At 32.5% G+C, this 15,589-nt stretch overlaps 1 protein-coding gene across 1 annotated transcript in view; it reads left to right on the top strand.

Moving 5' to 3' along the window:
* Positions 1 to 15,589, top strand: part of LOC115887549 (fatty acid synthase-like) — a 51,030-nt gene that overhangs the window by 22,327 nt on the left and 13,114 nt on the right. Inside the window, exons 7-12 of the mRNA XM_030907010.1 lie at positions 3 to 277; positions 1,495 to 1,841; positions 8,523 to 9,177; positions 10,568 to 10,687; positions 10,751 to 10,883; positions 11,296 to 11,830. Coding sequence (XP_030762870.1) covers positions 3 to 277; positions 1,495 to 1,841; positions 8,523 to 9,177; positions 10,568 to 10,687; positions 10,751 to 10,883; positions 11,296 to 11,830 — 2,065 coding nt within the window. The remainder of the gene's footprint in view (positions 1 to 2; positions 278 to 1,494; positions 1,842 to 8,522; positions 9,178 to 10,567; positions 10,688 to 10,750; positions 10,884 to 11,295; positions 11,831 to 15,589) is intronic.

Here is a 15,589-nt window from a genome sequence, read left to right on the forward strand (position 1 = left end):
AGGTAGTTACTGAGAAAACACCGTGGAATGGTGGAATAGTAGCTTTAAACAATTTTGGAATTGGCGGAAGCAACGCTCACGCTGTTTTAAAATCAAACACCAAGTTGAAGAGTCAGTATGATAAATTTGAGCATCGTCTCGTTCACGTATCAGGACGTACTGAGGAGGGCGTAAAATACTATCTGGATCAAGTTAACAAGAATCAAAACGATCAAGAGTTCTTAGCACTACTCGATTCTATTCACAGATTGAATGTAGAAGGACATCTCTATCGTGGGTAAACATTCAAAAATGTATAGTCCGTCTACAAAATATCCGGAAAAAAGAAAGCAAAATTACAATTATCGATATATATTTTTAGGACTTGAGTTAAAAAAACGTCCATGTACACCTGAAACTAGGTCCACTTCATAATGTTCAGTGGCGGTAGTCCAGGCCTGTAAAACTGAGCGAATAAAATCTTGTTCATTTCGTGGAGCTGCTCGTTACATTTCAATCTTCATTAGTCCCCATATGTTTTCAATGGGACTAAGGTCTGGTGAAGCTGCTGGCTATGGAATTGTTGCCAAATAGTGTTCTTGCATCCAAGCTTGAGTATAGGCAGACGTATAGCATCTTGCATTATCCTGCTGAAAATGCCACCCCTCTGGATATAAAACATGAGCCGTTTCAAGAAGAAAACCATTTGAAATATCACAATATTTTAATTATACACAGAGGTGGAGCACCACGCTGAGATATTGCTCCTCAAACCATTATTTTAGTGGGAAATTTTGAAACTTGAACGGCAACATTTTCCACCAAGCTGGAAACAGCTTTCGTCAGAAATAAAAACATTATTAAAATTACCTTCTTGAAAACGTTGACAAAAATCCATTCTTCACTGCCTTTGTAGAGGTGTTATTGCAGGGATTTTTTTTGGCTTCCTTGATATGTAGCCTTGTCTTTTCAGTGACATGCGGACGGTTTCTGGACACACTTTTAATTTTCGCTGACTTCCAAATCTGTTAGCCAATTTGCGAAACACCTAGGCGCGGATTCTGTCTTTCTAATGCCACTAAAGCGTTTAAATTGTTTTCGCAAATCTTCCGCGGTCTTCCTGAAACTGGTCCATGCTTTATGTCTGTGCCATTTTTTATCCTCTTTATTGTCTCATATACTGCACTTTTTCCGAGTTCAGTCAATTGCACTATTTTTAACGTTTCGAACACCTTTTCTATACAAATATTCCACGATTTCTCTTTTTTTTTACTTTCGACATTATTTCTCAAATCTTAAGCCGGTTTACAATCAACAATATTTGACAGATGGTGTTGCCATGCGATTTGGTCATGGCCCACTATCGGCACAACCTACGTGATGGATTACTGTTGGCTTAGAGTGTTACAGAAAAAAAAAATACATTAAAATTAGGAAAAATATAAAATTCCGGATACTTTCTAGACGGACTATATGTATTAAAAAACATGAATACTATAGGACTGTTTTTTACAGATATGCTTTATTAGGAGCTAATGATTTGTCAGAAATCAGTAAAACTGACAGTAAAGGACGTTCAATCTGGTTTATATACAGCGGAATAGGTAGTCAATGGACTGGAATGGGTAAAGACTTGATGAAACTTGATGTTTTCCGAAAAACTTTTAAAAAATGCGCCAAGGCATTACTTCCGTATAACGTAGACTTGGAAAAAGTTATTCTTAGTGACGATAAATCCTTGATGAATAACATAATCAACTGTTTTTCGGCTATAGCTGCTATCGAGGTGGCTATGACGGATGTCTTGAAATCTCTCGGAATTGTACCGAATAATTTTGCCGGTCATTCAGTTGGTGAGGCTGGTGAGTACAGAAGATCCTTAGAAATAATTTAAAATTTAAATAAACATACACTCACCGACACGAAAAACAGGCACCTTTATATTTTAATATATTTTAAAGTTTAACAATATTTGATTCTAGTGGGCCGATTTTAATGATTTTTAAGCAATTTGTAGCTAAATTATCTGACTTTTTAGTACCCCTTTCGCAATCAAAAGCTTTCATCTGTCAATTATACACAGAGAGAAAGATTTAATTTATAGAAGTGGGAGATATTTCTGATAATTAAATAATTTAATTCGTATCGAGCAATTAAATATGTAATTGAAGGAATTCAATTATTTAATTGGTAAATTTAATTGGTTAAAGAAAATCATATTTGCTATAAGTAATATTTTACAATACAGAAAAAAACATGATTTAATTCTCTTAATAATAGTTTATTTGTTTCAGTTGTAACAGTTTATTTTACAGCGAAGAAAATAAGCCTATCTTGTTTGGGGGTCTACACGTGTTTCCGCCCTTAACACGATAATTTTATAGGAAAGTCGTAAAATCTGTTTAGTCTGAGGGACCCTTCTTTTTCTCTGGGGAAAACTAAATATTTTTCTTTTCGACTTAAATCTCACGATCAGCATACCACCAGTTTTGTAACTAAAATTATTTTTTATTTGCGTAAAAACAATATTTTTTATATGCAGAATTAAGATTTAATTGTAAAAGTTTGTTCAATATGCTGTAGGGCACTTGACTTGAAGTATAATCGATTCTCTTGATTCAGCAACACTGGGTTTTCACTTTTTTAACTTCATTGACTTATTACATATGAAAGAACATAATAGATAAGTCTGAATAAGGGTTCGTGAATCTGAAATTTGGAAATAATTATGTCCATCTGGGTTAGCGCATATTTATATGCTTTTGAAATTTAACATACCTTGTGATAATTCGCCTCGTATTAGGTCAACTAAAAACTCATTGTTCGTGTTGACACAAGTCTTTTTCTTCAGCTCCAATGATGCGTCAAACAGAGCAGAGAAGTTCGTAAAAAGATTATTTTCTTTTTCTGGATATTCTATCTCAAAATCTTTTTCACTTTGAAAATTAAGGCGTTTGGTATTATAAAGAAAATCACAATGATAATAAAAAGTAATAATAATAATAACAAAAAGGGCTTACTAGGATATATCCATAATGATACTTCAAAATAGGTCATTCGTTTAACCCTTAACTGGTCCGGTAATAGATATGTATCATAAACGGTCCGGCGTAGTCTGTGGGACTACGCCTTCTAAAAAGTGAAAAAAACACACAAAAACTAAAAAATAACAAATTTTTATTTTATTATATATTATATTATGTATTATTGAACTAATATAGACAAAAATTGGTTCAATTAATATAAACTTTAAGAACATATAGTACAAATTAAAATAACATACATATAAATTTGAAAAAAAAACAATTTGATTTTTACTAAGCTCTAAAAAATTAAACCAAATTACTAACAGTGATTACAATACAGAAATATGTTTTAGTACTATATATAAAAAAAATAAACTATAAAACTGAAGTTAAAGAAAAGGTTTTTAGTTACAGCATGAGGCAAAGTTCATTGTTCTCCTGAACATGTTTTACAAAATGGATTCGTACATTCTAGGCATTAAAAATAATTAAACTAGGACATAACATTGTCTTTAACTAGGATAAGAACTCTGGGATAAGAATATCTCCGTGGGCGTGTTCTGGTTGTACAGGAATTGCAAGTATTCTACCAATTGTAAAGTATATTCATAGATAAATGAAACAAGATTGGAAAGTGCCCGTAAGGACAATGTAAACACTATTTGGCGCTATTCTTGCAACGGTCGCGACCCAAAACATTTGAAAAGTTCGGAGCGGTTCGGCTTTTTCCGGAATTATATCGCCAAATATTGTTTATTCAAATTTATTATTATTTGCTTTTAATTTTATAAATAAAATACAGTGTGTTGCATACAAGAAACTTTATTTTATATAAGGATATGTATGAAATACCTATGAAACATTGGAAACCGACGTTATGCCACGATCCACGATGGTTTTTGCAGTTCACAGTTCACAGCACAGCTTTTTAAGTTTTTAGTGCCACTTTTTCACAATTATCACCAGTTGGAGTAAATAAAACTTGAATTAAACTCACAAGATAGCAATAATTACTTTGAAAATGGACGTTATAAACACTTTTCGGAATTTCTTTAATGAGAGCGGTTTAGATTTTGAAAGATTTTATGATTTTTGAAGATTCTGACTTTGACAAGAGAAAATTATTTCTGTTTTTGTTTGCCGTTGTTCTTAGCGACCGCTATAGCAGCGCCAGATCGCATATAACGGTCGCGACCGAAAATAATTTCGCGACCCAAAATTTTTACGGGCTTTCCAATCTAAACTTGTTGCATTTATCTATGAGTATATTTCTCTGGAATATTTGACATTGTCAAACGCATTTGTCTGGCAGATTGTCATATTGTCACTGTCACAGTCCTCATCATATCATTTTAATAGAGTTTCTTCATAACTAGAGTCTCGTAAACGCACTCTTTTCGAAGGCCTGGCCATATTTTACAAAAGTTTGTCAAACACAAAATCTTACGCAAACGGTCCGGCGTCGTCTGAGAGACTACGGCTTAAGTTGGCTTAAGTAACTTCTGCCATAACTTCTAAAAAACTAATCCAGTTTGGGCATAAATATGGCTATCAGTAGTTGACCGAGAGGGGGAGGATTAGCTGGAATGCCAATTGTGTGGGCGGTCCCAGTAACTAATGAGAATGAGTTAATTATTTGGCGTAGTGTGTCAGACGACGCCGGACCAGTTAAGGGTTAAAATACCGGACACCGTCTGAAAGGTCGAAGTGGCTTACTGAGTACGTCTGAAACTTGTCTGAAACTACTTGTTTCGATCCAATGCTTGGGAACGTCCTCAAACGGTTCGGAATGATGTTCTAGCCAAATTTTGGAATTTAGAGCTACTTCAGATATTTGATCTAAAAAAAAACATGAATATATAACGTGTGATAGTTTTTACAGAATAGTTCTAAACTTCTTCTGAAGTACTAAATTCATCATCGCATCGTTTCTGCTCTGGATTCCATTTTTGGAAGTAGGTACTCCTGCTTCCCTTAAAATGGCCAATTCGTTCTACAATTAACGGACTACCAAGAAATAGACGAACGCCAGTAATATTTTAATTCTAGGAAGCATGATTTAATTGCCACAAGTAAACTAATTTCTAGAATTGTATAATTAATTTTATTCTTCCAATAAAATTATAGTTATTAATATTTTTTTTTTCATTATTATGAAAAATGCAATTTAATTGACGGAATAAAATTTTGGTAAAAATGTTTAATTCTTTGGGTTTTTTATAAACTTAGCAAAGTTTTAGTTGAATAAACAATAATTTTATTGCTGTTACAATACATTTTTCATATCTAAGATTCAAATATTATGACATATATGTCAGTTGCCGTCTAAAATGTCATCTTGATAACAAAAAGTTTGTTATTGTCAAAAGTAGTTAAAATCATGTTAAAATATTAAAATTTATAAGTTATAATTAGATATTTTATATTATTTCAACAACAAACACAATAGTACAGCGTAATGTTGATATGCAGATCCAAAACAAAAAGTGCCGTTATATTTTTCATTTTTTGTTGTCAGCCGCGGAAGTTTCAGTGATTTTAGTGTTGTCGGATATTTTTATTTGTGAAAAAGAAATGTTGCGTTTGGAATGCAAAACTAAAACTGGAAGTTTTATTGCAATGTAAGTAAGCGTTTGTCCATTTTATATTTTACTTTTTTCATACCTACAACAAATATATACAGGGTGCTACAAATTCGAGGTACGCGCATTGGTATCTCGGAAACCGTAATAGATACGAAGATGGTTAAATTGGGGCAAAGTTGCCCCCCCGTCTTGGGATATTCATCAAGATACCATCAAAAAAGTATTAAAATTTTCAAGGATTGCTGAGCTTTTTGGAAAAAACGAATTTTGTTGAAAATCAATTTTATTTTTTCCTACCGTTACTTTTTAGAAAATCAAAAAACTAATTACACATACTTTTAGCCACTTTGTTAAGGCTATCTGATAGTATTTTTAGATTTTCAAATTAGCTGATAGTTTGTGAGATACAGAGGCCGACTTAATTTTCTTAAATACGGACCTGTATTTTTTATTTCAGGTTTTGAAAGAACTCGTTTTTGTGAGTACAATGATATGCCACACTTTATACTTTTTTTTTGTTTTGGATACCTTAACAACAACAAAACTATTTAATTATTATTTAAAATAATTTCAAGTCCGACTCTGGTTTTTAAATTATTTAATCTGATTATATTCATCGCAACAATATTAATCAACGCTAGTTAGCATTGAATGAGGAAAATCGAGCCAATTGAAAGATTTAAATAAATAATATCCCAGTCAGCAATTTAAGCATATTATTTTTAACTTTTTGCCTTGTGAATTTAAAATCTCAGTGTACGATCTAATAATATGCATAATATTAATCAATAATAAGTTATTATAAATAAATCAACTTAAACTAGTTTTTAATGCTCTACATGCTCGAAAGGATTACCACCCTTCCTATTGCACAAATTTATTATTCGTTCAATTTTATTTATAGCTCTTTGAATATATCTTCGTATACTTCCGAATGCATTTTAAACATGTTTAAAAACATTGATTTCACTTTTACAATGACGTAAAGTAATGCTTCCCCCTCCTCTTGGCCTCAGGTCCAGGAACCTCATTGGCCTTTACACTGCTCTACCCTCTACCATTTCCAATCCATCTTCCGGGGAAATGATTTGATTGTTTATTTTATATTATATTTATATTATTTATTTTTATACCACACGTCATTGTTAAGTTCGAACGCTTATCAATATTGTAACGATGAATAGATTAAATATAAAAAAAAAACAGAGCCGGACTTGAAATTAATTTAAATAAATTGTGTTCAAATGTCCGAAACAAAAAAAAGTATAAAGTGTGGCATATCATTGTACTCAGGAGACCGAGTTCTTTCAAAACCTGAAATAAAAAATGCAGGTCCGTATTTAAAAAACTTAAGTTGGCCTCTGTATCTCACAAATTATCAGCTAATTTGAAAATCTAAAAATACTATCAAAAAACCCTAATTAAGTGGCTATGAGAATGAGCAATTAGTTTTTTGATTTTTTAAAAAGTAACGACAGGAAAAAATAAAATTGATTTTCAAAAAAATACTTTTTTTCCAAAAAACTCAGCAATCCTTGAAATTTTTGAAACAGTTTTGATGGCATCTTGGTGAACATCCCAAAGAGCAACTTTGCCCCAATTTAAACATGCTCGTATCTACTATGATTACCGAGATAGCAATGCTCGTACCTCGAATTTGTAGCACCCTGTATACATATATTGAAATTTTATAATTCGTTTTATTTAAAAAATGTTAGAAAACAAGCTTGTAATATTGTAATTGACATAATTGTTATGTAATATATTCCATTTAAATGTAATATATTACTTTACAATTAAAAAAATATAAATTTAAAAATATATACCGGCATTAATTGAAATTTTTTGAGTGCGAACAAACACGAGAGGCGCTTTATTATTTACTTTCATTTCTTAACATGACAGACGAAATTCTAAAGGGGGATGTTTTGTGATTGACGTTTACTCTCGTAGATATGGTTTTAAGTTCTGAATTATCGGCTAGTGCTGCTTTAATTGATCATGGTAGAGATCAACTTTGGAAAAATATCTGCTAGAGTAACTGCCCAACAGATAAGAACATATGATTTTTCAAAGACAGTGACATTACACAAATCACAAACACTATTTTATAGGTCTGTTGACTAGGACTAAAAGCAAAGGCATAGTTTTAATGTAATAAATACGAAAAAAACGTTAATGTCTTCTTCAGAAGCGAATATCTCCAACAAAAATAAAACTAATTGAGGTGAATCAAAAAACAAACTATCAAGAAAATATACACCTAGATGATAAGTTATTATATACGATTTGAAGTTGAACTTTAACCTTCAATAACTTTCAAAGGAGCCGATTAACTTAAAATTCATATCAGACTTTTTTGGAGACCGTTCAATTTCATACAAGAATATGTACAGTACGTCTGTCCGTTCTGTAGCGACGGGGTATCCGTGAGAGGGGAAACAATATTCTCTCGATGTTTTTCATAAAAAATTAGACGACGCGTCCCATCAATAAAAATTCGACAAATTTGCAAGTAGCCAATAAAACGAGTGGGCGGAGCGATTTGCGGTGACGTACTCGTCAAGTCGACGTATAAAATATATTGCTGTTTATTTAAATGTTTTTTGTCCGCATTCCTTTCATAGACACAGATCCAGCAGATGTACTGTATTGATTTTTACAAAACGCTGATTTGTTAGAAATAAAATTCCAAAGAAAAAAAATGTGTGTTCCCCATGTTATTTAAATGGGAAATAAAAAAACACGATGAGGATATTAATATTAAAAGCTCAAACTTTACCAGAATTTTTTTTCATCATCCTGCACGATATTTTCATGATAACTAAAACGAAAAAAAATATTTATTTTTTTGGTGCACCCTACTCTGATATCTCCTAATTAAGCCTTAGAATTTTAGTAAATAAATTTCTTTTAATTTGTACCATTCTAGGATGTGCTTATTGCAACGGTGACCTAACTGCAGAGCAAGCAACTTTGCTAGGATATGCCAGAGGTTATTCCAATATCCAGGCAAATTGCAGAAACGATATGCAAATGGCTGCAGTCGGTTTAAGTAGAAAAGAATGTCTACCATTACTCCCAGAAGGAGTCTACATATCTTGTGTCAATGGACTCAACAGTGTGACAGTTGGAGGAGAAAAACCCACAGTCAAACGTTTTGTTGAAGTTTCATCAAAACGTGGAATTTTTGCGCGATTAGTTGAATCAGCTGGTTACGCTTTTCATACAAAGTACATCGAAAATGCGGTGCCAATTTTCGAGGATTTTGTTAAAGAAGTTATACCAGATCCAAAATTAAGATCCTCAAAATGGATTTCAAGCTCATGGAATGAATTTGATATTGTTAATAATTCAACAGCTAGGTATAATAGTGCTGAATATCATGGAAATAATATCAAAAGTACTGTGCTATTTGATCAGGTGATAAGACGCATTCCGAAAAATGCTATTGTGATTGAAGTGGCACCACACGCATTACTCACTCCAATTTTGAAGAGGGAATTGGGTCCAGCAGTGACTTGCTTGGGATTGGCCAACAGAAGTAGCAACGATAATGTTCAATTCTTATTATCCAACATAGGAAAGTACGTTAATTAAAGCAGACATTCTTCTACAAGTCATGAAATATACGAAGATTTTTTTATAAGAAAATCAACAAAACTTGGTATGCATGTCATCAAAATATTTGACGAATGCACCTCGCAATGTTGCCAAGGCTAGCTTTTTTACTTTGACTTTTGACAATGTTGAATAAAGTTCAAAATTTTATCACCGATTTTTCACTTCAATTTCAGACACATATACAAATATTTTTGGGTGAAGTTTTTTTTACTTGAAATCACTTATAAAAACAACAAAAAAACATCCAGTATATAAAAGCCTCCCTAAACACAGAATCATAAAAAAAATTCTGCGAAAATGCACCATTCTCTTTTTTTCGACTTTAGAAAAACTGAAATCAGTTACATGAAAACGTGTTCTTGCTTTGCATTCTAAGCACTTTTCTTGTGTAGGTATGAACTTAACCTAGTAGGTACTGTAATTTAGACTTCAATACTGTGCCGAGAAAAAAAAACAAAAATAAACCAGCAAACCAAACCATACCAAAACGTACCTAACCAAAACAATCAAAACACGCTAAAACGTCTCTGTTTCCGAATTCTAATTCCAGATTACTTTTCAAATTTTGCTATAGTTTACAGTATTTTATCAATAAATGAAAATGGTACGCTTCTTATGCATTTTCACAGAAAAATTTTTAACACCTGGCCTTATTAACGTCCATGCCCGCTATTCGGTTTAGCGATATCTCTCTATTACGCTGTTTATTCTTATTTTACGCGAGTTTATTTTTGCGCACAGGAAATTTTACTCGTTTGCACATCGTCATAAAAAACAATTTTCGTACCACGAATTAGGGATAATATTTTTATCTGTATACATATAGTATACCTAATCTGTGCTTGAGCCATATTTTTTACATCTACATTATTACTTTGTCTGTGATTATTATCATTACCTACATAACTAAATTAAGTACTAGGAAGTTTTCTGTAGCAAATTTTACCTAGCATTATTTCTAGCATTTAGTGGTAATTATCTTATTACTATGAAAATCGTAGTTTTAACTAAATAAAAGGCAGATTTAATTTCAAATTTTGTCAAATAAAACTCGGAATATAATTTGAAAATTACAAAAGTCAGATTAGAAAAAAAAAATGAGGAAAATTAGATTTGTAACAAAAAAATCTCATAACAACTGGCAACATTTAAAGCCTTTTTTATTGACTAATTTGTTTACTTGATGTATATTGATAATATAAGATTATAAGAAAGAAGAAGCACGCTTTAAAATGCAAACGAAGATTTATTTGTAAAATATTAACTTGGTAATAATTTGGACGTTTTTGATGACATGCACACCAACTGTTACCGATTTTTCTGCACACTTATTCTTTTATATTTCTTATTTAGATTATTTATTAATGGTGGCCAACCTGATTTAACAACATTTTATAACCAAGTGTCATACCCAGTGGGAAAAGGAACTTGTAATATCGGTTCATTAATCAAATGGGATCACAAAGAAAATTGGTATGAAAATAATAAAATTAATATTTTTATTATTACCAATTATTATGTAAATTTTACTTTCAGGAATGTGCCATATTATGATCCGTTGAGTGCTTTTGGTGAACGAATTACAGTAAATACGCAATTACCAAATTATAGATATTTAACTGGTCATTTAGTTGATGGCGATGTGGTCATGCCAGCTATGGCCTATTTGGTAAGAACTTCTTTACCTATTTTATTAGACACATTTAATTATCCTTAATATTGAAAAGGGTCCTATACGCAACAGTATCTAAGAGACTTGAAATGTACAGAGGGTGTTCCATTTTGGTTGAAATCTTGTTATATAATCTTCGTTACTAATGATAATGAAGATAGAAGGGTGGGGTTTGCAAAAACCTGTTCCACTTTTTTGGAATGATGCTGTAAATAACATTTTTATAGCCCTCTTCGTTTTTGAGCTACATGTCTTTTCGAAAATTTTGCAAAATGTGAACGTGTAATAGCGGTTTCGATAAATATCTCATCGAAGAGATTAGATCTGCGATATCTTTCAACATGTTGAACATTTTTAAGTACGCAGACCACAGATTTGGGCGATTTGGTTAACATATATTATATTTCAGGTATTGGTTTGGAGTGTTTTAGCAGAAACATTGGCAAAAGAAGTTAGCAATTTACCTGTAGTATTCCATTCCGTCAAGTTTCTTCGCACAAACCTACTTCTTGGTGACGAAGATCTCGTTTTTTATATTAACATAATGAGAACATCGGGGTACTTTGAAGTATTCCATGGAGAGTCAGTGTGTTGTACAGGAACAATCGCTGCACCAGAAGACATATCGCAGAATTTCCTAAATTTAGACCATAAACCAGAAATTAGAGACCACGATTTGCAGTTAGGTAAGAGTAGTATTTACAAACTACTTCATTTAAGACGTCTGTCATACTCAGGAGAGTTTCAAGGTTTGGAAAGGGCTGATTTAAGTGGAAGTTACGCAGAAGTGTCGTGGAATAAAAGTTTTTCCGCATTTTTGGACAGTTTGTTTCAGTTAGCTCGAATATCTGTTGATCATACTGATCTACTTCTACCGTTTAAAATAGAAAAAATTGTGGTGGATCCTATAAAGCTTTTGTCCGATATATCTGAAGATAGTAACAGTGAGTACTCACTAATATAATTTAATAAACTTCGAAAATACCTTCTGCAGATAAATATAAGTAAAAAAATGTATGAATTCATGTCCTGAAATGCTTCCTTTCGGTGATACAGGGTGTAAACGGTTTATTTTCATTTCGTTTTTTTCAAAATTAATCCAGTAAATGAAGGTTGAAACTATGGCTTAATTCGTTGACCGGGACTTGTGTATCTTTTGGGAAGTAGTTTTAGGGGAAAAATTGACCCAAATAGCCAAAAAATCAGTTTTTCGCAAAAATCTGAAAAATTTTGTAAATTGCATATTCGTATTTTTTATACAGGGTGAGTTTCCTACGATGTTCTCTATGGGTATCTCGGAAACTACTGGAGATAGAGAGTCGGTTAAATGGGGAAAGAATTGCAGTTTTGTGGGGTCATAATTATGCGCCTTTTAGATTTTTCGGCTAATTTTAAAAATTCGGCTATTTTAAAAATTGTCCCTAATGCCATTATAAGCTATTTTAGACAAAAAGTTTTCAGATATAAGAAGATAATTACATCCTTAATGAGATTGTGTCCTCCATTTTTCTCTAAAGCCTTGACTTTTTTTTTGAAATTTTTGACATATGACAAACATATGTTTTTTTTTAAATGGAAACCATAGTTGGCCATGACTTCATAAAAAACGCCATTTCGCTTTTCGCCGATATAAGCTATAATATGTTTTCTTCGAAAAATTACTGAGTTATAGCTAATTCTTATAATTTTGAAACAATTTCACTTAGTTAGCCATGGAAACAAGTTCAATCGTCGGTGCTCTAAGAAATATCAAACTGTCACATCCAAACTTTGTAACTTAAAATAAACAAAAATTGTAAATATCAATTTTTCAGCTGAAGAGAAATGTGTACGATTATTATTGGTTTAACTTTTCTTGACCATACATTTTCGAGGATACGTTGACCGGTGAATGTTGCGTTTTTTAGAGAAAGCTTTAAAAGACATATTAGAAAAATTAAATTAGTTATAGCCAGTTCTTATCTTTCTTGACTAATTTCACTTAGATTACATGGTATTCTTATTTTGTTATGATTTATAACTTATAAATGTCAGAATATCTTATTAAAAGGTTCTTTACAATTTACATTACACGAACTAAAACTTAAAAAAATAATATCACTACATACTCTTCAAGTTATTTTAGAAAATGTTCAAAAAATCCGCCATTGTTTTTAGTTGCATCTTTTTAAAACTGAATTACTACCTATTCTCACAGAAGGACCGGTCGACTTAATTAAACTTCTCTCGTACCGCCACTTCGATTACCTCTCTTAATTCATAAGGTTTTTTGTAAACCTTCTCGTTAACCATACCGCATAAAAATCTTAGGTGATCGAGGCCCATACAATTGGTCCACCTCTTTCTATCTCTGAGTCTAAATAATTATGATATAAATAATGTTTAATATTTCTTTCATTTTAGGGGGGGAGTCATAATGAAAGTCATGTTGGGCCCACTCTATTGATGCGCGAGTATCTACACGCTTTTTTTCATTTGAAAAATTCATATTTACAATTTTTGTTTATTTTAATTCACACAGTTTGGATATGACAGCTTCACATTTCTGAGAGCAACGGCAATTGAACTTGTTTCCATGGCTAACTAAGTGAAATTGTTTAAAAATTATAAGAATAAGCTACAACTCACACAAAGTACGCTACAAAGTAATTTTTCGAACATATTATAGCTTATATCGCCGAAAAGCTTAAAAAATGGCGCTTTTTATGAAGTCATGGCCAAATATGGTTTCCATTTAAAAAAAAACATATGTTTGTGTCATATGTCAAAAATGACAGGCCTTAGAGAAAAATGGACGACACAATCTTATTAATTGTCTAAAATAGCTTATAATGGAATTAGGGACAATTTTTAAAATAGCCGAAATTTGTTTTTTTCGAAATATCTACCCAAGTAGCATTTGGACGTTATCTAACGTCGGGTATACGTCGCGTTCAATAAACCCGACGTTGGGTACCAACGTCGGTTCGACCACCTGACGACCCTTATTTGCACCTAAATGGGGAATACATTTTCGGGTCGCCTCGACGTCGGTATCTGACCTAATAGGGAATGTAATTCTACTAATTACCAACGTCATATTACGTAGGATTTTAGTCACTTAAAATTCGTCGCTAAGCACTTACCTTACGTTTGGTTTCATATTCGCTACCAAGAATACATAAAAACCTAACCAAACTACCTAATTACAAATGGATTCATAATCACTCCTCGAATATAACTATAAGTGCCTATCTAATTTCATATTATAATAATTCTGAATCATTAATCCAGACATCAGTTTTGTCAACGGAAGTCACTTTTTTGATATATCTGATTAAAATACTGTGGAAAACAACGAGCGCCTTCAAAATTAGGTAGATTTATGAAATAAAAATATCTATAAAAAAGTAACTCGCAAAATATTTTTTTAATTTTCTAGCTGGTTTAATCATAAAACTGTACTGTGGTTCCCCCCAAACACAATCTTTTCAATATTATTCTACTAGAAATCGAAATGTGAATATAAATTTTAAAAACAAAAAACGATCTTAAAATGGCTGACAATCGGATACTTGTTAAGAATGGCGGATTTCTGTGTCCGACTTAATATGAACTACCAATATACCAACTCCGACCGGGTCTCCAACGTTAGTCGTCTCACACGACCGAAGTCATCAAACCGGACGACCGGCAATCGTATTATGACGTATATAATTCCAGCGTACGCCACGTAACCTCACTTTGCGTATCAGTGATTTGTGGATTTGTGCAACTATATTTTAGATTTTGTTTTCTCGTTAAAAAAATGGGCAGCCACTTTTTTAAGCCTAACCTCACATGTAGGAGGAGGATGGGGTCTGCTGATTTCCTAAGCTAAAAAATGAAATTAAGATGCATCAGTGTAATGCAGCATCTCTTCCGGATAAAAAGCATTTATGCATGGGTGGAGGCAAGACATCACTACTACTATTATTATTTTGCAAAAGCCTCTACCTCTTTCTGTAAAATGTAGATGAATGTCTAAATGCCTTTTAGTGTTTTTTAGGCATAATAAAAAAATTAAGTTTGTTTACAAAAACTTTTTATTAGGTTATGTTCATGATGTTCATTAGGTCGCAAATGCTACTTAAAGGGTTGTATTTACGGACGTAAATAGAGATACGTAAATTAGGTTATAAATATGAACATAAAATACAACAAAATATAATTGAACGTTAGTTTAGGGATTATCAGTGAGACGTATCCTATTCGGACAATGGGTAGACGTCGGGCTAGTTCAAGTATATGTACGTCGTGCAAGCCAACGTGGGAACGACGTTGGGAAATTAATAAAAATGGTACGTTGTTATTTTGTACGTCGACAGATCGTTGGATTTACCGACTCGGATCCAACGACGTCGCTTTTAATAGAAAAGCGACGTCACCGGTCGTATCACCAGCGCCCGACCTAAATTTGCACAAAGTCCGACGTCGCTTCAGGTCAGATTTAGTTCGAAGTTAGATAGATGCTATTTGGGTAGTAAGCCATGAACTTTTTCAAAAATCTAAAAGGCGCAAATTTATGACCCCATATAACTGCAATTCTTTTCCCATTTAACCGACACTCTATCTCCAGTAGTTTCCGACATACCCATAGAGAACGTCGTAGGAAACTCACCCTGTATTTGTATAAAAAGATGAAGCTTAGGTAATCAATTACTCAATTTTCTCTCTCAAAAGTC

This window comes from Sitophilus oryzae, unplaced genomic scaffold (assembly GCF_002938485.1).
Source record: "Sitophilus oryzae breed Bouriz unplaced genomic scaffold, Soryzae_2.0 scaffold_577_pilon_pilon, whole genome shotgun sequence".
In the NCBI taxonomy this organism is placed as follows: domain Eukaryota; kingdom Metazoa; phylum Arthropoda; class Insecta; order Coleoptera; family Curculionidae; genus Sitophilus; species Sitophilus oryzae.